The sequence below is a fragment of the Aptenodytes forsteri genome, unplaced genomic scaffold (assembly GCF_000699145.1).
Source record: "Aptenodytes forsteri isolate BGI_AS27 unplaced genomic scaffold, ASM69914v1 Scaffold83, whole genome shotgun sequence".
NCBI lineage: Eukaryota > Metazoa > Chordata > Aves > Sphenisciformes > Spheniscidae > Aptenodytes > Aptenodytes forsteri.
In genome coordinates, this window is record NW_008795371.1 from 6,506,715 (window position 1) to 6,533,311 (window position 26,597).

General features: G+C 48.0%; 1 protein-coding gene across 1 annotated transcript in view; it reads left to right on the forward strand.

The window, feature by feature from the left end:
• The window catches only part of IGDCC3 (immunoglobulin superfamily DCC subclass member 3), a 112,804-nt gene that overhangs the window by 55,637 nt on the left and 30,570 nt on the right, over positions 1-26,597 (forward strand). The window contains exons 3-5 of the mRNA XM_009280489.2: positions 12,440-12,584; positions 15,329-15,459; positions 21,026-21,163. Of these exons, the coding sequence (XP_009278764.2) occupies positions 12,440-12,584; positions 15,329-15,459; positions 21,026-21,163 (414 nt within the window). The remainder of the gene's footprint in view (positions 1-12,439; positions 12,585-15,328; positions 15,460-21,025; positions 21,164-26,597) is intronic.

Sequence of the window (26,597 nt, forward strand, 5' to 3'; positions counted from 1 at the left end):
GTGTAGATGAGGCACTTAGGGACATGGCTTAGTGGGTGGTGGGGTTGGGTTGACGGTTGGACTCGATGATCTTAGAGGACTTTTCCATCGTCAATGATTCTATGATTCTGTGAAGGCAAATATTGATATTTAAATTTGGATTGCATGGCTGCTTGAGTGTCCAGCCTTTCTTCTAGCTCTCCTTCCTTCAGCAGGAGCTGTGAGCACTGAGCCCTTCCCCAGGCTGGGCATTGGACACTGGGTTTCTTATCAAGGTCTCCTCTTGTCTTTTGTCCATGACACTGAATTTTGCTGCCAGGGGTTGTTTGGAAGCGTGGGTGCAGAGCAATGGAGGACATAGGGACTTGGTGCATCTGCAGAGGGTTTACCTGATGGTCACCATAAGCCCGCAGGAGAATCTGTGTCCCCTAGTCAGGGGACCACTGCTCGGGGAGTGTTTGCGCTTCTTCATGTGTTTGTGCATCCTGAAACTCATTTGGGTAAAAATTTTGCAAATTCCACAGTAGGAAATAACACAGGCTCTTCTCATCTCTTCTCCTCCCAGCAAATCGATAGAGCCCCTCCTTGTAGCCCTGTGAGCTAATAGTTATCCCGTCCGGGAGCACTTCTCAGGAATTACGCTCTTCAAAAGCTTCCCGAGCCTCACCACCCTTGCCTCGTGGTACCCAGGGCTTCTTGTCGTATCCTGTTCCCATAAACAGTACCAAAGGTCTTTGAGAAGAGAGGAGAGACACCACCTGAGGTTACCGATGTTTGTCTAATCTATGATAAAAAAGCAAAAAAATATTAGTATCTGAAGTATATATCTGAATACCTTAGAAAGTGTTCAAAGCTGAAATTCTCTTTTGCTTGGCTGCTTGTTTTAAAAATTCCCTATAGAAAGGACTTGGCTCTTTCTCCTTGCCAGTGATAGATGCATATGCAAAATACTGTGGTTGTGACACAGTATGGAGATTGGATGATGGCAGATCCCCGATACATCGCTCTCCTGTAGGCACGGTGAGGCTATCTTTCTACCATATAGAAACCTGCTTATATGCTTATATATGTAAACCATCTTACATGCAGAAAACACACCCAGCGAGCGCAGCCCTACACGGCATGGCTGTACACAACAATAAACTGCAGAGCCGTGTGACAGCCTCGCAGTAAATCAGTGCATCTCCTCTTTCTGTCAGTTTTCTTCCTTGATGTGACACTCTGGGGCATTTTGCTGCTGGTGGTGGTCTCACAGGTGGTGGTGTCCCACCAGCCACCACCACTGCTTGGCACGTGCCGGTAAGGATGCGCTGAGCTGGGAGTGGCACAGCAGGGCGGTGGGAGCGTTGCCTCCTTCACCCACCACTCTTCTGCCACCTCTTTTCAACGAGTTCTTGAAGGTAATGAGTTTAATTTGATAAACTGGGCCTGGGGTGAGGTGTCACTGTGAGTTTTGGAGATAAGCCTCCCTGCTTCTTATCAAGAAGCCAGTCCTCCCTGGACAGCTGTTTCCTGGAATGCATCCGTGCTGCTCGGGTTTGGTGATGGTCTGGTGATAGTGAGGAAGATAAAGATGGTGAGATTTGTGGTTTGTAACTCTGCCATTCTTCCTCTGTGTGACCATCCTTCCCATCCTTCTTAACCGTTCTCCTGTGTCCTCACTTGTGTTTGTCTGCATGCTTCAGGAGGGCAGTGTGTCTCCCAGTCATATTTAGGGTGCTGTGGGGTACACAGGGAGGAGAGAGGACTCGCTGCGGGTGCAGAGGTGCTTTTGGATGGAGTGGCTGTTTCATGTGGACCCGGCGTGAAATGTAAGCTCTCACTTTGTCATGGGAATGGGTGTCTGGAGGGACCCCGGTTCACGGAGTCAAGTCCGTGTTACCACCCGTGCTGTGTCATACATGCACATAGGTGCACGTGTACACGCGGTACTCTGTATACACTGACAAACGATGCTGGGGTACAACCCCAAGTACAACCATCCCAGCAGAGGCGCAGGAAAAGACTTAACATTCTCTGGCTCATGCACAGAAATACAATCCCCATCTCCTCTGAGCTCCCAGAGAGAAATTGGTGAAAACATCAAACCACACGTCCTGTACAGTGGGGCTGATACGCCGGAGCTATGAACTTTCTCTTTGAGGTGGTAATAGTTTGGCTAGCAGCCAGGAGCGGCAGCCGCAAACGGAAAGGGGGACTTCCAGAGATAAGCTATTTTCAGCCAACGGGGCTTCTCGCTGCAAAATAAATAGAAAAAGGATGAGCTCTACGTCTGCGGTCATGTGTCCTGCTTTCGTGGATTTGGCCTATTTTCTGAAGAATGGCTGTAATTCAGCTTGAATTTCCCCTGGATCGCTGCCAGCAAAATAGGAAGCTGTTGCTATTGCCAAGGAGTGAACAGGAATTTATATATGTAACTCAGCCACAGGGATGAGATGACAGCTAATGGCTTAGCCGCTACTAGGAGGAAAAGCAGACCTTGGAGGAAGCTGGATTTTCTCAGTATCACAGCAGTTCAGTCCTTTTTACATCTCTGATACTATCGCCTTCAGTCTGGATCAGGTAACATCGTAACACAGTGGCTGTGCTGGTCGCGAAGGGATGGGAGCAGAGGAGCACTTGGCATTTTGGAAAATCACCTGCATTCGAGTGAAATTCAGCGTTAAAATGAACAGAAAGGAGCATTAGAGCAGTGCTTCTAGTTTTTTCTGCATTGAATAACTTCTTTAGTCAACACGTGCACTATTTCCACCTCTATTTCATTCCTTAATAAAGAAGGGGGCAGTTTATCATGCTCGGCACAGAGTATGGACGTGGTGAAAGACATACTGTTCTGAAGGATTTAAAGTTAATTTCTGTCGGACAGAGAGACCGTTGTTCGGGTTACTCCCTCTCGAAGGCAGGGCAGCCGCCTTTCTCCCGCACTCTGGCTGCCTTGGGTCTACAGGGAGCCTTTACCTTGTGTCTTTGTGCAGCTCTTCCCCCTGGACAGACCCCGTGCTGCTGGGAGGTTTGCCAGTCTGTAATGTTTTAGAGTCTGAGGGATACAGCTGGAACGCAAACCTGCCGTCCAGCCCGTTCTGTGTAATGGGACACGGCAGAGAGGTGCATCTAGGTACCACAGTGTCCATCGTGTCTGACTGCCCGCTCCTTAATGAAAGCCTGAGCCTCTCTCTGCAGTGTGCTTGGGTTTTTGCCGAGTGCTAAGAGATGCTTTGTTGTATGCACCGCAACACCTTGGACCACCAGATTTGATAAAGAGGTGCAGGGCATCATCTTGGAGGCAGTCCCACCTCCTCCAGGCACTCATCCAGCCCAAGGGAGTACCTCGGTCTGTACAGCGGGCACCACGGTACACAGGCAGAAGGTTGTAGCTCAATTTTCTATGGACTTGGTCGTCCCGGCCATGCAGGAGCAGTGTGATGGCCGCGGCTCGGCAGCACCGAGCATTTGCTGAGCTCCCTTGCCCAGGCAAAAGTCCCACTGCGGCAGGGCTGACCCCGCTGCAGCAGAAGGGAAAATGAAGAGTGAATTACCGGCACTGGTGCTGTTTGCTGTCGGCCCGATAAAAATGGCACCTTGCCCAAGTCTTCTATAAATCACAGGTTCCATTCGGAAAGGAGTCTTCTGTGGTAATTAATGAGCCAGTATAAAGACATTAAATGGAGAATGTGTGGTGATAGAAAGGCTTGTCATTCACTGAGCCATCTTCCCCCATGTGAATAACCACAAGGGAACAAAGGCCAAACTCCTTATAGACTGAAGTGCACTATCTCTGATAGCTGGGAATGAAGTAATTCTCTGAAAATAACAAAGGCGCAGTGAAATACATTAGTAAACTAATTACAAGAGAGCTGGTAAAAACAGATGCTGAAAATTTAAAGCTATTATTGGAATGATTGCTAGCAGAAAAATGGGGGCTGACAACAAAAAATTAAAAAATGCATCTCATTTAAAATTCATTAGCCTGTAAATCAGGACAGCTCCCTGTCTGAAAGCGGGGCTGATGGCATTTCCGTGGGCAGTCATGATGAAAAGCTTCCTTTCCTTCACCTTTCTGGATTCCACTGTCGCCTACGGAGATGCCAAGACGAAGCATGTGCTCGTTGGAGAGCACAAAAACCCAGGGATGGCTGCTGCCTTTGCAGACCGGGAGGTCTGAGCAGGGATGTTTCTACCTAGAGGTGTTGCAAGGCTGCGGCGGAGCAGGGTAACGCCTTGTGCTTGGATGGCTCGCTGCCTCTCTGAGCTGATAAAAAGCAGGATTGCTAGTCCGCGCTCGATATTGGAAGCAGTTGGCTGCAAACAAAGTAGTCCAGGGCCAAAAATGGCTGTGCGGGAGCTTCCTCTTGTACCATCTCCATCAATATTTGGGAAAGGGATGGAAACATTGTTATTGTGCAACAAATCAAAATGGTAACTATGTAATTTGTCTTAATTGTGTGTGTCGGAGTAGGAAAAACACGAGGAGCTCTGGATGGAAATCTGGCAGGAGAGACCTGCCTGCTGGCAGCATACTGCACGCTTTGCTTTGCCCTCGCCAAGCCAGCCTCTCCTGGAGGCTTGCGGGACAGCTTGCCCTTCATTTTCTCATTATTTCTTGGGTCTGCAGGGGCACTTGAGTAGGATAAATCATAGGTATTTTGCAAAGAGCAAATGTGTGCTTCAGAGGAAAGCCTGGCAGGTGGCAAGGTCCTGAAGAAGCCGTTGCCCAAAGCGGGGTGAGCTGTGGATGCAACAGGAGGGAGCTTCTGGAGGGAGCATCTTCTTGTGATGCTGAAGGTGAGCCCTGCTTTGGGGTGGGGGAACTTAGTGTGATGCTGGGGTTTCTTAAGAAGTCATCCTGCAGAAACGCAGGAGCCCTTCGTGGTGACTAGTGCCACCGGGCAGGTGTAACAGCAGCCAGTGTTGCCCAGCCAGCATCACCCTTGGTGCCGGAGCACTGTAATGACAACAGATAACCTCCTCCTGCACTGCAGAATCGCTAGCCCCATATGCAGTCCGCCCAAGCAAATTAAGAGTTGTTTATGACATTTAATACTCCCCCTTCCCTCCAGCAGCAGGGCGGCAGGACCACAGGTTTGGCTTCACAAATGGTCGCCTCAGGATACACTAAATGCTGTCATGAGCCAGAGAGCAATTTCGTCTTGAAAAATTACTGCAATAGCGCTCCCCGATAAAGGTCTCTCCCAGTGATGCCTCCCTCTCCGCCAGAAACAACTTCTCTCCCTGAAACCAATTTGAGAGCACTAAAGGGGCTGTTTATTAGTTGATTCCCCTGCAAAACAAGAGGGTGCTGGAAGACAAATAACCACCTTGGGCTGTCTGCCGTGCTGCTCTCCGTAGCAGGTAACGGGATGGGATGCTGCTGCATGCTCCGAACACGGCGGGAAGTGGGAAATTTGATTCGTGGGATTGCCAAGATGCATCTTTCGAAGTGATTTATAAGGAGCAGCATTGCCTCGTGGGTAAAGTGTGCCATTGGTACTCAAGGGATGATGTTGGATTTGGGTTGTGACTGTGGGTGTCACTTTGTGTCCCCTGTGCCTGTCTCTGTAAAATGACCGATACATTTATAGGAAAGATTTGAGGATGCTCAGACAGCCCTGGTTGCTCGCTGGGCTACGGAGAGGGCATTTGTGCTGATGCACTGGGACTCACTGCTCCTTATTTCCAGGCTGGGATGATTTCTGGCTGCAGCCATGTTGTAGGAGGTCTTGGGTCTGAGCAGGCAGCATTTGGGCAGTGCCGCTGCACAAGGCAGAGCATGGCGAAGGCCAGCTGCTTTCAGGGGTTTCCTCTGACACAGGCAGCTCCCCGGGCACTCTCTATTCTCCCAAGTCAAGATGGCGAGGGTGGTGGGGTGTCAGAATTTGGGGATGCTCCCTGGCACGCTGTACTGGGACAGTGTGGGCTGTCCAGAGGGATAGCACTTTTTGAGCTTTACATAAATTGCGAGATATTTCAGTTTAAAACAGCCCTTGGGGTGGATGGCCCCTGTTAATTTCCATGCATGGCTCAGAGACTGCATTTATTCAGACAAAAATCTTTTCCACTCACGGGAGAGTACCCCTGCATCAACAACTGATGGTGTTGTAGTTATTTTTCCAATAAGTAAGCTATAATCAATACATAAATCTACTAAACGTTCTTTAGGACTGGGAGACCGGCTTGGAGGCACGTGTTATTGTGCAGGAGAGGCTGGGGTGTGCTGGTGATGGGGAGTGCGTTCAAGGGAGCCTCAGGAAGAGGAGTGGAGCTGCAACACAGGCATTCAAAGGTTTTCCAGGTGCCACGATAAAGTCCCTACAGGGACTTTCGCAGGAATGACCCATCCTTCTCCTCCCAGTCCTGGTCTTTTGCTTGTGCAGGGTGGGTAGAGCAACCAGGGACCCCTGAGCATGTTCCCTCTGACCCTGTTCCTCCCGCGGTCTGCATGCAGTGGAGATGTGCTCATTGCCTTCGGAGGATATTTATCATCCCTACGCAGAAGCAGCCCCCGTAGGGCTCTGTGCTTTTTTCCACTTGCTTCTCAAAGCACCAAAACAAACAGTAAATCACGGGGCACTAGAGTCCATTGGTGCTGCTCGTTGCAGTGTGGCGGCAAGGTCACCTGAGCTGGATTTGGCTTGCAGTCATTTCATGTGTTATGCAAAAAATTGAGAAGCCACAGTCCCAGATCAGGCAGCAATTTGCCTCCTGGTGGACTTGAGTCATGAAGCGGTAGATTTCCCCCCTGCTCCTTGTAAAATATCTGTTGTGTGTTCCCTCCCGTGGGCAGCTGCTGTGTCCTACTGCGAGGCATTAGCTCAGTTGTCTCCCTTTCATCCCCATCCCAGGGGCTTAAGGCAGGGGGGAAAAAAAACAGGCCAGGTGGAGACTTTGTTCCTCAACCAGAGAAGTCCATCTGATGGGGTGTCTTCTCAATCTTGTTTAAATTATTTCACTCAGCTTTGATTGAGGATGTAAAATGCAGAGATGGCAGGGAGCCTGGACCATCCTCCGTCACTGCTCTGAGCAGTCATATCAGCACCGGGGGGAGAAAATAACAGCCAAAGCAGAAGAGGAATAAGCATTTGTTTGCAAATAAAAAGCATGCAGGACTGACCCTCTTTCCCTCTACATCTGCCCAGCACAGAGCGAGATGGGGCTTCCTCCCTCTCTCATCTCACCGTGTATTTTGGTTCCTCTTAAATGAGCTACATTCCTCCAAAGTGTCTTCCTTGCTTCAAACTCTCCTGAGTCTTGCAGCCCATTTTCTTTTGAGATCTGAGGCCCAGGGCGGACAATAGAGATTTGGGATTTTCACCACTATGATTAGTGGGCAGGGGCAGAGGGGATTTTCCTCTATGCTGGGAGAGGCACGGCTGGTCTTTAATATTTCCCTCCCTTTCCAAAGCTGAGAGAAAGGCGATTTTTCTTCCCTTTAGATGTGAGCGAAGGCCCCCACTCCTGCTACTCCTGGAGAATTAAATAGATAAATGGGCGGCACTGTTGTTCACGCTTCACTATGCACAAAGCAACTTGCATTCAAAATTGGGCTCATGGCAGTTCAGCAACAACCTCGCACAATAGCATCATTAGACACGCAGGGCCGGCTCGCAGGCGCAGAGGCTGCTCTGCAGCTGGAGTAGCCACTGGGCTGTTGTAACGTGGGCTTTTTTATATTTATAAAAATGCATCTTTAAAAAAAATGTAGAGAAAGAAGATGCAGTGTCTTTTTCTTAAAGACTTGGGAAAGCATCCGTGTTTGAAAGCAGGGGGAAGAGAGGAGGGGATGGGATTTGTGGTGTCTGTATGCCCCCCATCTTTTGTGCCGGCTCTTTCTTGCAGGCGAATCCTCCATTTCCAGAATGTGGAGGGGAGCAAATAAAGGACCTGTGTCTGCGAAGCCTTCACCTGCCGTCTTCTTTGAAAATATTCCTTGGCAGGTTGCTAACTTAATGGTGAAGGTCTCCCAAGTCAGGAGGGAATGGAAGAAGAGGCAATCCCTCTGCTTGCTTTGGGGCAGGGAAAGCATTTGGGAAGGAGTTGCGGTGCCAAGGAGGATGGGGGCTTAATAAATCTCACAGCTACCAAGGGTTGGTTCTGCTGGAGCTGTCAGCCTGATTTGAGAGTGGTTTAGGTCTGGCTTTAATTGGCACGGTGGTTGTTGTGTTTTAAAAACAACCCTGACTTCTGCTGACCCGAGGGGAAATTCAATTCTTTTAGTAAGTTGGGAAATTCAGTATGAAAATCAGCATCTGTCACTAGCATTGGGATGGAGGCACTCTTGGAAGGGGTCAGCTCTGCCCGTGGCTTGTTCTCTAACACTGGTCAAACCATTTGCGTCCCAGGCTTCATCAGTTGTAATGGAGCTAATGAAGCTTGCCCTCCGTGGCAGGGGTGTCTGGGAGGCCAGGTACTGGAGGCATGTCCCCATAAAACTCTTGTTCCTTGTACTGTGTTAACTTTGAGGCATTTTAACCATGTGCCTGCATTGGAAGAGGTCTGAATTTAACAGGTTGGTGGCAGAAATGTGGAGAAAGGGTCTTCGCTTGTGGGCTGTTGTTTGTGAACTGCCTGGCGTCAGTGTCGGTGAGGATGCTCAGCTCCTCCCCACCATCCTCTTGTGTCAGAGCCAACCTGGGTATCTGTTTCCCCATAAGTAATTTAAAAGCAAAAAGCAATGTGATTGCAGAACTAGGTGCACTTCCCAAATGCTCTCCTAACACCAGGCTTGGCACTGAACTTTTCAAGTCTTCTTCCTCCCCTTGTGCCTGCAGTTGATAATAATCTTTGCGTTTTAATGATTCAAACAGGCCTAGGATTTGTTTTGACATACCAAGTTAATGTTTTCTTTTTCTATATCAAACCTAGGTCAATCTCCAGCTTAGCACTAATGCTGTACTGAGCAAAAAAGGATTGGCCACTAATGGTTTCAATTAGTTTTTCATTGAGTAAAGAAAATTTCACTCGATACCTATTTTCATTTTTATTCCGTTGGCCTTTCCACAGAGCCTGTTAGGATGGAGAGAGTGTTTGCACTTCGATTAGGGGAGACCCAGCAAATTCGTTTGCCAGAACAAATCCTCTGTGAATGTGGATGAGGATAAGAGTTGCGGCTCACCTGCACTATGTCCATAGGACATGGCTTTGGGAACTGCATCCTGGTGAGGGTTAGGTGGTGAGAGATCCCAAGCATGGGTTTCTCTTTAGGGAAGAGCCTCACCTGTGATTCAGCCTCATCCTTGTTGAGGTCCTCCATGATACAACATGGGGGAAGAAGAGATGAAGAGTAACTCCTCTGCCTCATACATTAGTGTGGCTATAGACAACTCAGCCTGAATCTAGCCTTGGCCAATGTCTTTGGGAGAAGGTGCACCTATGCCTGCAGCGTGGGAGGGCTGCTAGGTCCATTCCCCATCTGCTGTGAGCCCATTTTGTTTTGTCTTCCCCTGCCCTGTGCCAGCCTGTGTGTACCATGGCCAAAATCCAGGTGTGATGATAGCAGAAGCACTGAGACACCGTGGCTTGGAGCATCGGTATGGAGCAATGAGTGTGCGCATGATTTAGATTGATTTTATGGCTTGATGACTACCCTACGCTCACTGTGTGTGGATGGTACCGTGCTACACATGGAGACGGCAGAGGGAAGTTTAATGGGAACAGGGTGACACTCACCCCATCTGATGACAGTAAAAAGGGGCCTGGGGCAGCACCAGTCCCTCCGTTGGCACACAGATGCTGCATTGCTGGACGACAGAGACCACGGGCAGATGGATTAGAGGGTGCCTCCCCTCTTAGGAGCTTGCGGGTGAATATTGTGATTGCATGTATTTATTTTTAAAATGATTATGGCCATTAGCATAGAAATGAGATGCAGCTCCCTGGCTGCTGGCCAACCCCACCCGGGCTGGTGTGCAGCTCTTCTCCGTGGCGGCTGAAACAATAGCGGCCTGGCTGATAATGGGGGTCCTGGCGTTTGCTGCTGAAAGATAAGTGACAAATAGGAGCAAGCACTCCGCTGTATGAGTTTGTTACAGTCAGTTGGGACGTATATAAAAATCTCACGTGGGTCAGCAGAGGTTTAGCCCCTCCAAGCGATGCCCTGTAAAGCAGATGTGCTCCTATCCCTCTTCTCTTCTTACACCCAGTGATTTATTTCCAGGCTGAAAACAGCATCCCAGGTAATCACTTGCGTTCAAGTTTTGTTGCTGTTTTACAGGAGATATTACAAAAGCTTTTGTCTCTGCAAGTGTAAATAAACTCGTAAACCTGTTTTAAAAATAGCATTTTGTAGCTTGGTGCATGAATTTTTAATGCATCTTCTGCAAACCAGCTGGTCTTGGCAAGGGTCACAGTGTTTCCTAGGCATTTAACATAAAACTGTGCTTCAAAGCCACATTATGGGGTCGTTGAAGAGTAATATTTTACTTAACATCCTCATAACTGAATTATTTATAACTTGCCATGTTTTATTCATGATAAATATTAATACTAGTGTCTTTAAGAGTAGAGGTTATTGCTGCAGTTTTACCTATAAGAGGTGATATTATTGAAATAAAGGAACGGCAATGAATTCTGTAGCCAGCAGAGCGAAGTCTGTGCCTGGGCTGTTCTCATTCACACCTCCCTCTTCTTATCAACCCTGTCAGCCACCGAAAAACCTCAGCGCTGAGCATCTGTACATTTGAAAGGAATTTTCCTGCAGGCATCTGAATCTCTGCTTTTTTTTCTTTTCCTTAATAAAGAGCTTTGTGTCATTCTCATTAATTCTTGGATTCATTTCTTGGTGAGAGTTCATAAGCTCTGGTTGCAAGATGCTCACCCTGGCCTGGGTCTCCAAATGGCAGCCTTGAAATACTCTGCAGGCTCCCTCGAGCTCTCCTGCCGCGGGCACCCCTGGACCCCCCATTTTTTGAAGCATCCCTTGCCACCTTGGAAGGGGGATCACCTGGTGTGGGAGACCCCCCCAGCAGCCTTTGGGCTCCTTCCCACGTGGCTGAGTGCTCTGGGCCACGAGCAGTCTCATTTCAAGGCTAAATGTGTATGAATTGGGTAAATTGCCATTCCACCGTTGCGCTTCATCCCTTACCAGGGAGGATATCTGCATCTTGGGAAAGAGACACATATTTTTGCGTGATCTTTTGCCTTGTGCTGGTGCGTTTCCATCTGGCTGGAGCATTGCACAGCCACCTCCTGGTCCTGCTCCCATCACTGTATCCCGATGTGGGGCTGGCTGCCCATCCCACCCTACCTTCCCAACCCTACGGCCGTGCGGGGCCGGGGCTTCGCTGCGTGGTACTCGATCAGCTTAACAAATCTGCAGTCAGTGGGTTGGGAGCGGTGGCTGGGGGAGCAGTGCACGTTAATGCAACACATATTTAATGTATGATTGCTAATGGCCATCTCCCATCTGCCTGAGCCCAACTGGAGTTTGCAGATGAATGATTAAGCTGCTCTGACACATACGCAGCTTGTTCCTTAGCAGAGGTACATTCATTACACTTGACGCATGTAAAAGGGGACGAGGCTTTCTCGCTGGGGAGAGGAGTATTATCGGGCTGGGGTGGCAGAGCAGGGGGCTCTCTTGGAGTTTATTTTATATGATAATGTGAGAGATCTTCCCGCGGATGCGGCACTATAAATGAATCATGAGCTAAATAACCACTGGGATGTTTATTAGCCTTGAATATGTTTATTGCAGAGTCAACAGGCAGCACCTTCCAATTAATTAATAGTAATAATTACTGTATTATTTATGTAGCTCTAACAGCATGCCAGAGTCTTTCTGCACAATGGTTACAGCTGTGGCTGTGCTGAAACGGGCTGGTCTGTATTCATCCTGCGTGGGCACGCTGAGGTTTGTTATTCGCTGTCGGGTGGTCCCAGCCCCAAAAGCCTGGGTGAGCTGAGCTGAGCTGAGCTGCTGAGCTCTTGGCAGCTGCTCTTTCTATCGGCTGAAGCCTGTTGCTCCACAGCGTGGGGATGTGACCGTTCCTTCTGCGGTGCTGGAAGGCAGAGTATGCAATTAGCTGGAGCACGTGCAGAGATGGAAATCAGGGGCTGCAAGTTTTGCTAGGGTATCTGGGAGCTCTTTCAGCGAAGGTATTTAAACAAAATAGTCAAGCCATGCACATCAGAAGGATATTTACAGCAGATAAGACATCGGCAGCAATGGGAAGGATAGATGTCTCTTTTCTGATGTGAGCTTGACATCCCTTTTCTGATGTGAGCTTGGATCCAAAGCCTGCTGAAGCTGTTGAGAATAACCTCCGATAAATGCCAGTGCAGTGTCTGTGCATCTTGCTGCCCCCATAGACCTTGCTGTGGAGCATATGGGTCATGGAGCACTGTCTCCTGTCCTGGTTGAGTCAATCAGTTCAATGTGCAGAGGCAGACATATAGCAAGAACTTGCCACTAGTCTTGTTTCTCCATGCACACGTGAATATTTTTGTCTCTCTTTGTGTCTTCCAGCGATGTCCGACTTCCACATCCACCCTCAGAACGCAGTGGTGGAAGAAGGTGGTGTAGCCAGATTCCAGTGCCAGATCCATGGCTTGCCTGAGCCGGTCATCCTCTGGCAAAAGAACCGCATGCCAGTCAACACAGACAATGAAAGGTAGGACATGTCCAAACCATGTACTGCTGTCCTTTCTCCAGGTGGAAAAATGTGGCCAGGCTTGCTCTTGCTCTCACAGTTGTGCTAGGACACAAGTGATCGGGGCTGACGGTCTTGGCCAGTGTTTCTGACATGGAAGACTCAATGTTGTGGGCTGTCTGGGCTCCTTCTGGCCAAACACTGTGCAGAAATACTGCATCTCTCAAGAGAGCTGGATAAACCTCGTAGGCTGATTTTGGAGTGGGCAAGGGTTTGCATTGACCTTCCCTGAGAGGATCAGCCCTCCTTCAGGTTTACTTTCCAGCATGAAGAGCCCACCCAGCAATCCTAGCAGAGCTGTGGTAGCTTTGGCATCCATCATCCCTCTGTGGCTCCATTTTGTGCAACTCTTTCTGAGCCAGATCCATGACTTAAGATCTTCCAAGTGGGTCCTGAACTCTTGCAAGCACTGAATTACACCGTGGCTGCTAGACTTTCCTTCCCAGGTGGACTCTTCGTGACGCTTTCTGTGTGGCGGCAGGGAAGCTCTGCAGAGAGCATCCCGCAGCACCCTGGGCTGCTGTTTCCCATGCAACCCTCCTAAAGAGAAACCCCAGCTGCCCCCCTTCCCCAGCCTAGACCTGGGACGGCACGTCCTCGCTTCCTGTGTTTGACAGGCTACTCCCTTTGCATCGGAAACGTCCCTCATCATGGTTTGATCCTGCAAGTGGTGGTGGGGCCCGGCGGAGGACAGGTGGCAGGAAACGCGTGCTCCATACCGGCAGCCTCCAGTGGTCCCAGCTGCAGCTCGGGAGCCGCACAACCGATGGTGGGAGACAATCGGTCGCAGCACACCTCGATCGCAAATTTACGCCTGTGCGTTGGGAATAGGCGAAACCAGGAAGCTGTAAATATTTTCCTGAAAGCCCCTATTCTTAAAAATGTCAGTTCTGCAGCAGAACGTGGTTGGGTGCTTTGGAGGCAGGAGAAAACACAAGGGCTGGAACAATGCCTGACCTTTTCAGCGTTGTGGTGAACTTACAGTAGAAGGACCCAAGAGGCCCAACCCTGCCATGGAAAACTGCAACTGTCAGGTTTTGTTTTTCCTTGCGTTTTTCATCTGAGCTTTTTTTAGCTCAGCACAGGGTTGATTTGTTAAAGTTGATCTCCTCTGAAGGCTCCTTACTCACACAAGTGCTAAACTGGGGATGTGGCAGAGCAGGGCAAGTGGTCTGAGGTGCTATCAGCAGAAGTAAGGGGTGCAGAACTGGGCCTGGCACCTTGTGTGCATACCGATGACATGTTGCAGGACAGATGAAGTTCCCTTGAAGTCCTTCATGCATTATTGCCCCTTTCCACTTGAGCCCAGGGTCACGGGTGTGGAGATGACCAGAGATGTGGCAGGGATTTGAGTGTGACCAGGACTTCTTTTCTGCAAGGCTGAGGAGCCCCAAGGCTGAGGAGCTGCAAGGCTTTTCTCCAACCCAGAGAGCCCCATGCTGTGCTCATCCCTGCTGCTTCTCCTCCAGGACAGGGAGCTTGCCCAAGCCCTGGAGGACGTGGGCTAGGAGCAGTTTCCCTATGTTCAGTGTGCTGATTTTGAACAGATTTGGCTTTTTGTAGGAGTAAAGTTACTAAGGAAGGTTTTTACTGTCAGCTCAGTAGATTAATCTCTGACACCAATGGGCCTGGGTGATGAGGGTTGCTTCTCTGACTGAATTGGATTTCTGCATTAATCATGCTTGGTGCATTTCTGTGTATAAAGTGTATATAAATTTATATGCCGAGTCTTGCACTTGGAGGCTTTGAAGGCAGAATAATAGCTTTGGAATTGAATCTTCTAATGCTGTGGGCAGATTGTTAACAAAAATGAAGGCTTCTTGTGGTATAATTCATCCAAAACAATGGGCATTTTAAAGTCCCAGAGAGATTGCAATCAACTTCGGGACGTGTAAAACTGATTGCTGTCACGCTGCTGCTGACACCGAGCCGCACGTTTGGAACCCAGCGCAGGGAGCAGGTTATAGGCACTTAACCATATGCTGATATGGAAAAAGATATTCTTCATCTTCCAGACGGAAATGGATTATTAACTCATCACAATGTAATGACTTACTACCAGCCAATTTAAACACACAGTTGCCAAGCAACCTGTAATGCATGTATACATATATGTGTGTATGCATGCATGATTTAAACGTACCTATGTTTTAAATATATAAAATATTTATCGATATTTATATATGCCCACTCAATATCTATTTTGAACATGCCTCTCCATGCATTTGAGGTTTTAAGGTTATGTGGATTTGAGTCCTGGACCTGGAGCTGGGAGTGTGGAGCACACACTTCCCCTGATGCTTGTCCATGGTCACTGTGCTTCAGCTGATGAGTGATAATTTGCAGGTCAGCTGTGTTCACATGCAAATGCACTGCCAAAGCTTTCCCACAGGTTAAATAGGAAGCATCTACTTCATAGCCTTCCAGCAAAAGTCATCCTTTCTCAAGGGTGCATCAGAAGATAAAAAAAGGGAACATACCCCCTGTAAAAGAAGACCAGAGGCTCAAATATCCAAAAAAAAAAAAAACCTGATGCAGTGATAAGCATGGGCTCAGCCTGCCAGGGGCTGTGCCACTTGGGTGTTATTGGCACCTCTGCACCGGGATGCGGGGAGCCAGCCTGCCCCACCTCCATGGGTGTGCAGCCTGCTTTCACATCATGTCCTGCTTTGCAAGTTTTTGATTCTGCTTTTCTCTTCCCACAGGTACACGCTGCTTCCAAAGGGGGTCCTGCAGATTACGGGACTGAGGGCAGAAGACAGTGGGATTTTTCACTGCGTTGCTACCAATATTGCTAATGTGAAGTTCAGCCGGGAGGCCAGACTCACCGTGTCAGGTTAGTACCAGTAAGGACTCTTCTGACTGCCTTTCCATCTTCTTCTTCTCGCTGCTGGTCTGGACCAGGACAGTTTAAGAGAGCTTTAGGCTAACAGCACTGAGAAGCATCCCTCTGTCCAGCCATAGTGCCTTCCTTTTCTGGATTGTTATTAGTTCCTGCCAGATCAGTCCATTTGATAGCAGATAAATCTGTCTCTTTGCCTGTAAATTAGCGCTAGTTTCTGGGTAGAGGGAGGACATTGAGAAAATGAGTTACAGCAGCTTTACATTAAATAAATTCTTTTGGAAATGTGGAAGATTCATCATTTCCTTATGAGACCTGCCCACTCTGGAAGTAATTGCAGCACACAGGGTGATCAATTATTTATCTAATGGGGGAATTACGTTCTGTAGGCTGTTAGCATTACATTGCGACCGAAGCGGGCTAACCTTGCTTTGGAAGATGAGAAGGAGAAGCCCTGAGCACCCCAGGCTGAATTTTGACTTGGTTCTCCATCCACATTTGAAGTCAGTGGCAGAAACAGGTTTTCACCTCTGAAAGCTCCAAGTGAAGAAATGACGGTGCCTTATGGTCTCCTTTCCAAAAAAGGGGCCAAAATCACATACTTGCTGTTTGGTTTCATGCTGCCGGAGGTAGGATGTGATGAAGCTATGAGGGCAAACCAAAGCAACCCACATCCACACTTTGCACGTGCACACGTTTGGCCTGTTTGTGAAAGCACACAAAATGTCATGTGGAAGTGATGACCTTAGGCACAGTGAAGGAAGGATTAGGGTACAAATACGCTGCGACCACATTCCATAGCTGTGCTACCCTCCGCTGACCTGCCCATTGCCCATCCTCCATTAGCTGTCTGTGTGGGACCCAAGCTGATCTCTTGGAGCCCCTTCTAGCAATAACTCATCAGCCAATTTCTAAACCTGATGTTAGATTGTCACCTTCTAGTTAGGCTCTCTTCGTTTGTCAGTCTTTTTAATTTAAAACACTTCTAGCTTCAGAAGTCTCTCTTGATGTTTCAGTAGCTGCTCCTAGTATGAAGGCAGTGGGAAGTATGAAGTCAAATCATACGACCCAGCCTGATCAAGCAGCCAGGAGTGAATGACACCTTTGTGCCCTCTTCTTAGAAATGTCTTTGATATGCTCATCCTCCTTGTATGAAAACAGGACAGCTTGCTTCTCCTGGACTTAAGAGCATTTGTGGGTTACCTTCAGAGAAGATAAGAGTGCCAAAGAAGTAGTCACCTGCAAATTGTGGCTATGATGTCCTGCAGGCAGGGTGGCCTCTGAGATACAGGACTCTGTGCAGGTCAGAACCCCCCTGGGATGCTGGGTTACCCACTGTGGTCCCGCCCAGTGGTTACCCACACCACCCCAGCAGTGGTGATGCATCCCTGGCTCTTGGTTAGAGGGCCAGCCTAGATTCCTTGTGGAAATGGAGATGACAGTTTTGGAGGTAAGAGGCAAGGGAAATCTGCACAGGGCTGCTTGGGTGTGTGTTTCTCTGTGAGCTTTTTTTATTTGCAGCAAAGAGTCTTCCCCCCTGTGAGCTGTGATCCTCCTGTCCATCAGGTAGATACACATAATTGCTGGTACCCAGTGGCTGGAGGCTTGCCAGCATACGCTCATATCTCACAGCCTGCCTTCAGCTTCCAAAACGGCTGCCTGGCCAGTGGTTCTGAAGTAGGAGACTTAACGCCTGTACCGAATGTCAGATTAGCCTCTGCCGACTGTAAAAAAGAGGCATGTGTGAAATGGGGTGAAGATGAGGAAAGAGTGATGCTGTGTATATCAACTCTGATGGGGAGAGAAAGCAGGTTAACTGGTTCTGTAAGACCTGGGAGCTTTTGATGCCTGTTACTTATCTGTTTTCTTGATCTATGCGAATGGTAGCCACGTGGAGGGAAACGAGAACAGTAAATTATCGATGTGGTGAAGTTCTTTGTGTCAATTTACTGGTCTGAGTTATTATTTCTCGCAGGGCAGAAAGTGCTAGTTGTTCTCATCTGACCATCCCTCATTTCAGATGGATATTTTCCAGGTTTCCTGTCTGTGAAACGTTTGTGGTTTTTGTCTTCCTTAAAGCAGCTGGATGATGAATACGGGCACTGTGTGCAAGTGTCTGTTGAAGGGCTTGGACCGTGCTTCAGTGACTGCATGGCAGCAGAGCTGCCGTAACGGGACGTTTGCGTGCTCTCAGCCCATGGAAAACTCATTGCACTGGGTTAAACCTCAGTGAAAAAGGTTTATGCTCTGTGGCGTTTGCTAAGAGCACACAAATATCTGTTAGAGAAGGACAGCGGGTGTGTGCTAGCATGTTAACCCTAGGCTTTGGCACACCGGCAGAGGCTGTGGTGTGCCGCAGAGATAGCACAGGGATGTTGCTTCACTGGTGTGGGTGTTGTATCAGTAAATACTGAACTAACGTGAGTGCTGTTATGCACGTGTCATTAGGCATGATGGGGTAAGCAGTAATCTTGCAAATCTTTCCATCGCCGCCTCCTGTGTAGAGGGGTAAAGGGAATGGTGCTCTCTGCTCTTCATCGTGGTGTCTCCTCTTAACGGGGCAGCAACTTCAGCCAATGCTTCACCCACAGAGAAGCACCGAGTCCGCCTCACTGGGGTTTCCAAACCGAGCCCTGACTGGGGAGGGAGGAGGGAGAGGATGGAGATGGGCTCTGGGAGCCGCTGCCCTGCAGGGCACTGCCACAGCCCGGCCGGAGAGGAGGAGGAGGGTGGCTGCCTGCGGGCAACGAAGGAGCCTGCTCACAGCACTTTTCCTTCCTCTCGCCGGCAGTGGTGGCGGGGCTGCCGGCAGCGAGCGGCACAGATATGTCTTCCAGTCCTACTGATTGATTATTTTCAAGTGCCTGCTTAGCAGAGATGCTCCCGAGGGGCTGCCTGCCTCTCTGTGCTGACACCTTTTCAGCACGGGCTGCGGCTCTCTGCTGCTGTCCTTTTGATCAAGATCTAACAGCCCGTGCTGGCGATGCTCCCATCCCTGCTAGAGTGCCTGTCACTCCTGGTGGTGCTGGGGACCTCCCCATTCTCGCCACGATTGCTGCTGGCAGAGTCCCTGGGGACCATGTGCATCATTAGAGCCTTTTTCCCTTTCAAAACAATTCCCCCCCACGTTGCCCTGAACCCTGTTGTGCTCCAGCAGCACTCGCCTGCCACGAGTCCCTTGTTTTGTCGCTCCTTCCTTCCTGACCCTGCATCAAAGAGCTTTTCTGGTTGGAGAAGGAAACCTCCTCCTCGATGGATGGGCACGGTCAGCCCCTTTGCATGGTGCTGGCATCTGACCGCCGCATCCCCGCTGGGTCACCATCCCTTCTGGCCCTGGAGCTGGCACTGCCGTGGGCGTTGGGCTCGGCAGCAAAGCTACGGGACCATTATGTGGCCCTTGCAGGAGAAGGTGAGCAGCAGTGGAAACGCCACTTCCAGAGCTGGGCGGGGTTTGGCCAAACTCAGGGAGCTGAGCCCACACCCGAAAACCTGAATGCCTATTTAGGACTGTTTAGGAGTATAAATCAGAGTGTGATTTTTTTAATATTTTATTGTCAAAATAGAGTGTTTTATAAATTCTGGTCTCAGCTCCCATTTACTGATATTCTTGGGTGACCTTGGACAATTCATTTCATTTCTCTGTGTTTTGAAATACTGAAATCACTATATAATATGATGATAATACCGTATTATTCTAAGTGTGAACATTTAGTATTGTGATTTGGAACAATAAATCTACACGGGTTTTAAAGGCACTCCGAGGTACTGAGGGGGAAGGTATTGTTTTTCAGATCTCTTGGGGTTAACCAGCCAGCCATGTGAATTTATTGTGCATTCTGGTTCTCATCAAAAAAATCTGCATTTTATGGCTTGCAGTGAAATGCGTTTAGTGAGAAAGTCAGCTCTTAAGTCACACTGACACGGTGATTTTTCTTGGATTTTGCCCATTCAGACACAACCTCTGAGTCGCTTTATCGCTCCCTGTTTAGCCCCTGTAGGAACAATTAACAAATGAGCTGCTCTGATCTGTGCTTGCCCTTGGACCGCTGCGAAATCCCCCTGCTAACACCCTGACTTCAGCCCCTGAGCTGCTGTGAAAGGGTAACGCTAAAAAGTGTAGGAAGAAAAGAAATTTTTTTTGGAGAAAAGCCCTTGCAGATATTTTTTGGTGGATCACTTCTCTTTAACAAGCTTTTTGGACATCGGAAAGTCCATGTACAGGAGTCAGCGTGGGATGGTTCCTACGGCAAAGCCCAGCCCATGCCAGAGCTCAGCTCCCGAGCCCTCCCTGTGCCCCTCTCCTCGGGGAGGAGACAACCAGCCCAAGTATTTCTCTCCGCAGGTGTACAGAGTGTTTTTGCCAGCAGCAGCTGTCAGATTGTTGAAATTCCTTAAACACTGCTTGACCTCAGCATTTCTGGAGTATGACCCACCTCTCGTTGGAAATAGGGAGAAGACTAATGCAGAGATTATGAGTGTTCCTGTTTATTGATGGAGAATATCTCCTTTTTTTCCTCGTCTCCTGCTCCCAACAAATGGGAGTGAAGGCTGAAGGGAGCTTTGGGCCAGGGATAAGGCACTTTCTGGGGACTCAGGAGGTGCGGGTTCAGCTGTGCTATACCTGACACAGGATGATATTTTTGTCCCGCGGTCTCCTCCTGTCTGGTGGAATGTGGTTTCTTTTGCTTATCCTGTGCCTGTCTGGTTTCCTTGGAGTCCTTGTGCCAGGGCTTTATTTTATTATGGGTCTGTGCATCATCTTGTATGATGGGTTTCATTCTTGGTTGCTGCCACTTGGTGCTACTGTAGTGCAAATAAACGATTAGTGATTGCATCGTGAGCAATGATTGTATCACGATTATATCAGAACAATGGGATGCATCCTCTCCCTGCACCCAGTTACACCAGAGTGGGCCAGGACAGGGGTGCTGTAAAAGGCAGGGAAATGACCACCCCGTGGGTGGCAGTCATCAGAGGAGTTTCCTTGAGCTTCCTCTCAAAAAGATCCTCAGCAGGAGTCAGGGACTGGCACCTCCATCACTCTCTGTGTCCCAGGACGGGGCTTTTGGAGCAAATTACACCAGCAGCAAGAGAGGATGCTCACAGAGATGCAGGTTTAGGCATTGTGGACTGCATGGATTACTTTATGGCTTGAGATGCTGAAAGATAAAGCAACTCCTCATTTATTTGCATTCCTGTCTGCATGCGCTGTCCTGCAGCTTGTGTCCTCCCGATATTCCATGTTTTTCCTGCACGTCTGCTCTCTGCAGTTCACAGCGCGGTTCCTTCTTTATACTGCCCATATCTGGTGTTAACAGGGCTGCTTGTGGCTGGGTTGGTTGGCTGAGGGGTTTTCCCCAGGAATATCAGCACACACTTAAAACACGTTCGATGTGGCTGTCACGCAAACATTGGGCTCCTTTTGTTTCATGTTCATCTCAAATTTATTGAGGATTACACCAGCCACATGATTTGCACTTAGACAATGCATGAAGCCCTTGGTGTTTCCATTAAACAAGAGAGAATCAGATGCCTTTTAATGATGATGCTGTCCTTGCAGGCTCCCACTCCACCGTTTACAAGGACCCCATGATTCTCGTCGGTCCGGAGAACCTCACGCTGACAGTGCACCAGACCGCTGTGCTGGAGTGCATCGCAACGGGCAATCCCCGGCCCATCGTCTCCTGGAGCCGCCTAGGTAAGCGCTGGGGGTGACCGGGATTTCCTTCTCCTCCTCTCCATTGCCATTGTGTGGGAAATAGGTAGGTACCACTGACTATTTTATGCAACAGGTGATTCACCCTTTCCCTTCCCACTGAAGTTAATTGTAGGCTTGAAGTGCTTTTTATCCTCATGCCTACACTTTGTTTTTTCTCTCTGCCAAGATCCTGTTTTCACCTGTTAGAGAAGTGGGTTGGTTAAACCTGTAGATGTTTCATGAAAGGTGATAATTTTATCTTTTCTCGAATGACAGCATCTTCTTCAGCTGCATCAAAAACATCACCACTATTGGCCTAGAGAAGCAAAATCATACACAAACACATCTTTCACATAAAGCAGACTTGAAAGAAACTTGCTGCCTGTTCAGGGAGTTTTAAAAAAAATTTTGAGGGGAAGAGAGTGTTTAAAGCAGCATGTCTGAAGCTCTGAAAAAAACAAATGCTTCTGCTGGGGTCCGTGATATTTTTTTAATCAGCATGGAAACCAGAGGCAGTGTCTGATGGCATCATACAAGTGAGGAAGTGCAAAGTGCCGTGTTTCTCCCAGTCTGAAAGCAAGGGTTATTTTAGGTTCTAACTTTGTGATAGTAGCTCGGAAACTATTTTGCTCAGAGTGACACTTCCATTGCCCTACAGAAATCTGTGCTGAGCAAAGAGCTGATGGCTTTTATTTTACCTTCCAGAGCTTGCAACTCTGCTTGTGTGCACTGTGGGGTTGGGTTCAGTTAGTGTTTCCCAAGCCCTTGTGGTCTGCGAGGTCACATCATTTTGGGATACTAATCTCCCCAAGTCCCCCAAGGTGGCTGTGAAGCACAAACAGGGGTAATCCTGTCTCGTGCTGCTCTGCTGGATGTGGGACTTCACCTCCGTGGCTTTCCAAGGGTCAGGGTCTAGCTCATGGGAAGGGCGACTTCCCACTCCAGAGCCATCTGCCAGGGGACAAGGACACGTATTCAGCATCAATTGCACAATTTCTCCATGTTTGCCCTCCTGCTTGCATCCTCTGGTGGCTTGTAAAATCAGCTTGTGTCTGCCACTAACTGGTTTTTTTTTCCTCCAGAGCCATAACCGTCAGATTGATGCTGTTTTAAAAATTCCCCAGATAGGCTGTATCACTGTTTTGGTTCTCTTGGACACAAGGCGGCTCTACGTTAGCGCTCAACTATAATAAACTACTTTATAATTGCCTTAATTATAAGTGCTTATTACCTTCTTCAAAACACTTGTCTCTATAGAGCAGTGCAATAATGAAGATGTAATAGCTTCATGCGATGTTTGTCTGGATGGTCTGAGCTCAGCATTGCCTTCCACCAAAAATAAATACCCTCTCCATGCTGCTTTGCAGCACAGCAGCAAAATTAGAGCTACTGAATGAGAAAGAGACCACGTTATTTTCCATCCCCTTCAGCAGGAATGTCTCCTGTCCAAAGCATCGCAAGATCTTGTTTAGTATTACACCGATCTCGACAGCAACGTGGCGTACAGACGCTCTGATGAGTTGGTGGGTTTGTCATCTCTTTGTAGCCGTTTCGGAAGCGCTTTCATGTCTCTGTGTCTCTGTGATCAGGAGGAGGGTGAGGGGTTTATGCTGGACGGGGAGGTCCTCCGAGCATCTGTCGTCTGTACACGTGGCTTCCTCCCGTGTGAGGGTCTCCTTCCAGAGGTTCCTTCTACAGAGCTGGTTCACCTTAAATAACCAGTTAACTTACTCAACTTGGAAAAAAAACCCTTTTCATCCACTTCCAGAAATAAAAAAATCCATCGCCACAAAGTTTTAGAGAGATGCAGCTGATTTAACAATAGGCCTGAGTTAATTTAAACAAAAAAAGTCAATTATATGTGAACATCTTTCTTGCTTGGTCAAAATAAAGAAGAGTCGTGGCATTGCCATTATGCTGGGTCTTTGCACAGGGCATGTTGCCGTTTCGGAGACTCTCTGAACCACTTGGCTCACAGTTTTGACATGGTGGCATTTCTTCTGTCAGAAAGGAGAAAAAGAACAATTTTGCTTTTACAGCTTTCTGGTGCAGGGGAAAGCAAGCCATAAACAACATTTGCACTTTTTGCTTTGGCTTTTCTAAAACCTGGCTGGTTTTCAGTGGGAAAGGCAGCTATATTTTGCTTGAAGGAAATAATTCAAATTCTGGGCCAGTTTTTGAGTGTCACACAATCAATTTTGAATTTAATTTCCTTGGGAATATGTTGTAGCCCCTGACCACAAACAGAATTCCTGTGTCTCGCCGTGCATGAAATGTCAACATTCATTAGAGAGCAGGCTCTGAGAGAAATGTAAAATCATTAAGGGTTTGTTCAGGGAAGATAGGGCTTTTCCTTTCAGAGCTACGCACTTCAGGCTTGGACCTGTATGTGTGCGCAAATGAATATCCTGGGCACTTACTGCAAAGCCTTTTGAATGAATGACGATTTTAATGTATCCTTACCCTTTAACTGACAGGCCACTGAGCTGGCCTCCATAAAAGGTACCAAGGCAGAATAATAAACTATTTAGAGAGATATAGAAAAGTGAGGCGAGGGAGAAAAGACAGCGATTATCTGATAGCGTTATACAGAAGTTGTCAGAAAGGGCCGCACAATGGGAAGGAAATTACTAAAGAGGGAGCCATTCAAGAAGTAAACTATACAACAATTGTAGGAGCCAATTAATTGGTAACTTATTGGACACAGAAGCTTGCAATAGATGGCTGACTGGTTGACAGGAGCACCGTTCCCGTAAGTGTTTAGAAATAATAGAGTAAATTTCACCACTTCACATACTGAATAGTCAACTGTTGCAATGTACTCTAAATATGCTAATCCACAGTGCCCAGTGTCCGCCGGAGCAGGAGACCCATGTGTCTAAAAAGTGGAAGGCTACTATGGCACAATACAAAGAATTCACAAAAGACCTAAATGATCAACATTAGAAAGTTGTTACTTTCTTTCTACTTGCTACTTATAAAAGAAAGGCGTTCGTGTTGTTGCATATTCATATCGCCTGGCACGTTTTAACGGGTCTCCGTAATTGGTGCCGGTGTGCCAATCACTCGATTAGCAGGCGGAGAACGGACTCCAGAAAGCATCACATACATCTTGGAAAAATAAATAATGCGGCTCCCAAACCGCAGGCATCTTTCATCCAGACTTCAATCCAGTGGGGAACCTGGAAGCCTCTACTGGTCCATAGCCGGGGCATCCTTTGGGAGCATCTCCCATTTGGACAACAGTCTCCTTTATTAATCGGTTGCCCGGCTGCTCTTCACAACCAGTTGAACCTCCTCCTTCAGCCCTCATCAATCAGGGATTGACAGAGAGAGTCTGTCAGACATTTCCACCCAGATTGGCTTGCTTTCAGCCCTCAAATTTTCTGCTTTTGACTTCATAAGAAGAAGTAGAAGGTCATGTTAAATGAGCAGCAGTTTCAAGCCTGCGCGGGTCCTGGGAGCCTTGGGAACTGAGCAACAGTGTTAGCTTTGGCAGTCTTTCGGATCTCCTCCATGGAGAGATGACTTGGTGATGGCAAGCGATGCCAGGAAGGTGGGTTTTCAGGGTTTGGATCCCTTGATCCAAGCCACTCTTCAGGTCTCTGTGTAAGTGAAACAGGGTTAAAATAGATAGCAACCTTTGCAAAGCAAGTGTGAGATATCAGTCCCTCTGCACAGCACTTCTGCGAAGTGATGAGCTTTCTGGATGCAAGGGATTTCGTGTGTAAATACCCTGTATTATTTATATGTGTTGTCAGTGTTGGACTTGATATTAGCTGAAGAGCTTCTAACTTATCACAGGATGGCTCAGATTGAGTGAGGCACAGTAGAGTAAGAAGGATGGAGCAGGCTGGGAAAGCAGAGATATTTCTCTAGAACCCCTTTTCAGCACTTTTTGGAAGGGAGGAGTTGAGAAAGAGCATATGGGATGATCTGGCACAGTGATCTTTGCTGGCTGTGAGAGGTGGCCATGCTCTCTGAATCAAATGGCAGATCCCCCGAGGTTTCTGAGCTTGGAGAGCTTTGTTCTTCAGGGAAATGAAAGATGCTTGGTTGACAGGAGATGTTTCTTCAGACCACCACACCTCTAATTAATAGTTGGAATTTGGACTGTGTGGAGTACCTGCTGCAGGCTGGGTCTTTGCATGCTTAAATTATGTAGCACATTATAAATAATACAGTAAAGCTACTGACATTCAAGTCACATTTCTGTGGTGTTTCTTAAGGCAATGATGTGATGAAGCATCCAGGTATGGCCACTTCGCATCTTTCACTGGTCACGCCCCTCCCTCGAGAGAGAGATTTGATTTTTATGCCTATTGTAAATATGGACTTCCAAAAGGTCTAATTTAAAAGATGAAATCAAGTTCAATTTGAATTTAATTCAGACCTCTCTACACTTCAGTTCAAATGATGTTTGAAAGGAATGGTTCCTTCTTATTGCTCATTAAATGTGGGACAGGTCATGTTTTACTGTCCTTTTTATGACTGAGCCATTTACTGCTGCAGTGGCTTGGCCAGCTATGTGATCATTTAATCATTTAATGACATTGTTTTTCTCTCTCTAAAAGACCCGAGCATTTTTCTTTGCAATGCAAATAATGAAGTGGTCTGGCATTGCCTGCCTAATGAAGCAAGGAAACCTTTAAGTTTAAAAATTTCCTGAAAAACAATATATAAAAAGTGTGGCAGGAGATACGTTTGTGAAGTGCTTTGTAGCTTTCAGTCCATGTTTTGCCGGTGTTTACTAGCAGGATGCTGCTGTTAATCTGAAATGGGATCCCTCACTTGTATGGTCCAGGCTTGCGAGCTGATGAACGTGCGCTGCTCTCACTAATGCTGCCAGAGACACTTGCTCTCCGTCCCATCACATACCTTTCTGTAGGGATCCGAACGCTTGCTGGCCAGCAAGTTGCAAAGTGGCATTTCTGGGTTGATGTTTAATTTGTCCCTCTTCTTGAGGGCCTTCACATTTTCCCAATCTATTCCAGAACCTGTTGGTTATGAACGGCCCAAATCCTCATAATATCCTTGATTATGCAAAGCTTGATATTACACCTAAAGCATGCGGCTGCACGATAACATTTAACTGGCCCTGCATGCCTGTCTGTGTTGAAGCATGAAGCCTGCCCGAGGTCAGGCATGAGCCAGGTATCGGTCAGGGGCCATGTTGTTGTACAGCAGAGGCTATGAAGAAAACCCTTGGGGATAATGGGGTGTCTCGGGGTGACTGCAGCAGCCCCGTGGCAACTTGTGTTTCCCTCTGTGTTTTCCATGAAGGTTTCCCGTTGCTGGATTACACCCGATGCAGCCACTGAAGTGGCTGTGTGCCATGAATATGGTAACCAGCCTGAGCCTGAGGTCCTTCAGCACTAAACGTCCCTGGAAGCTGTTCTGCCCACTGGGTGATGATAAATTTTAAAGCTGTTTG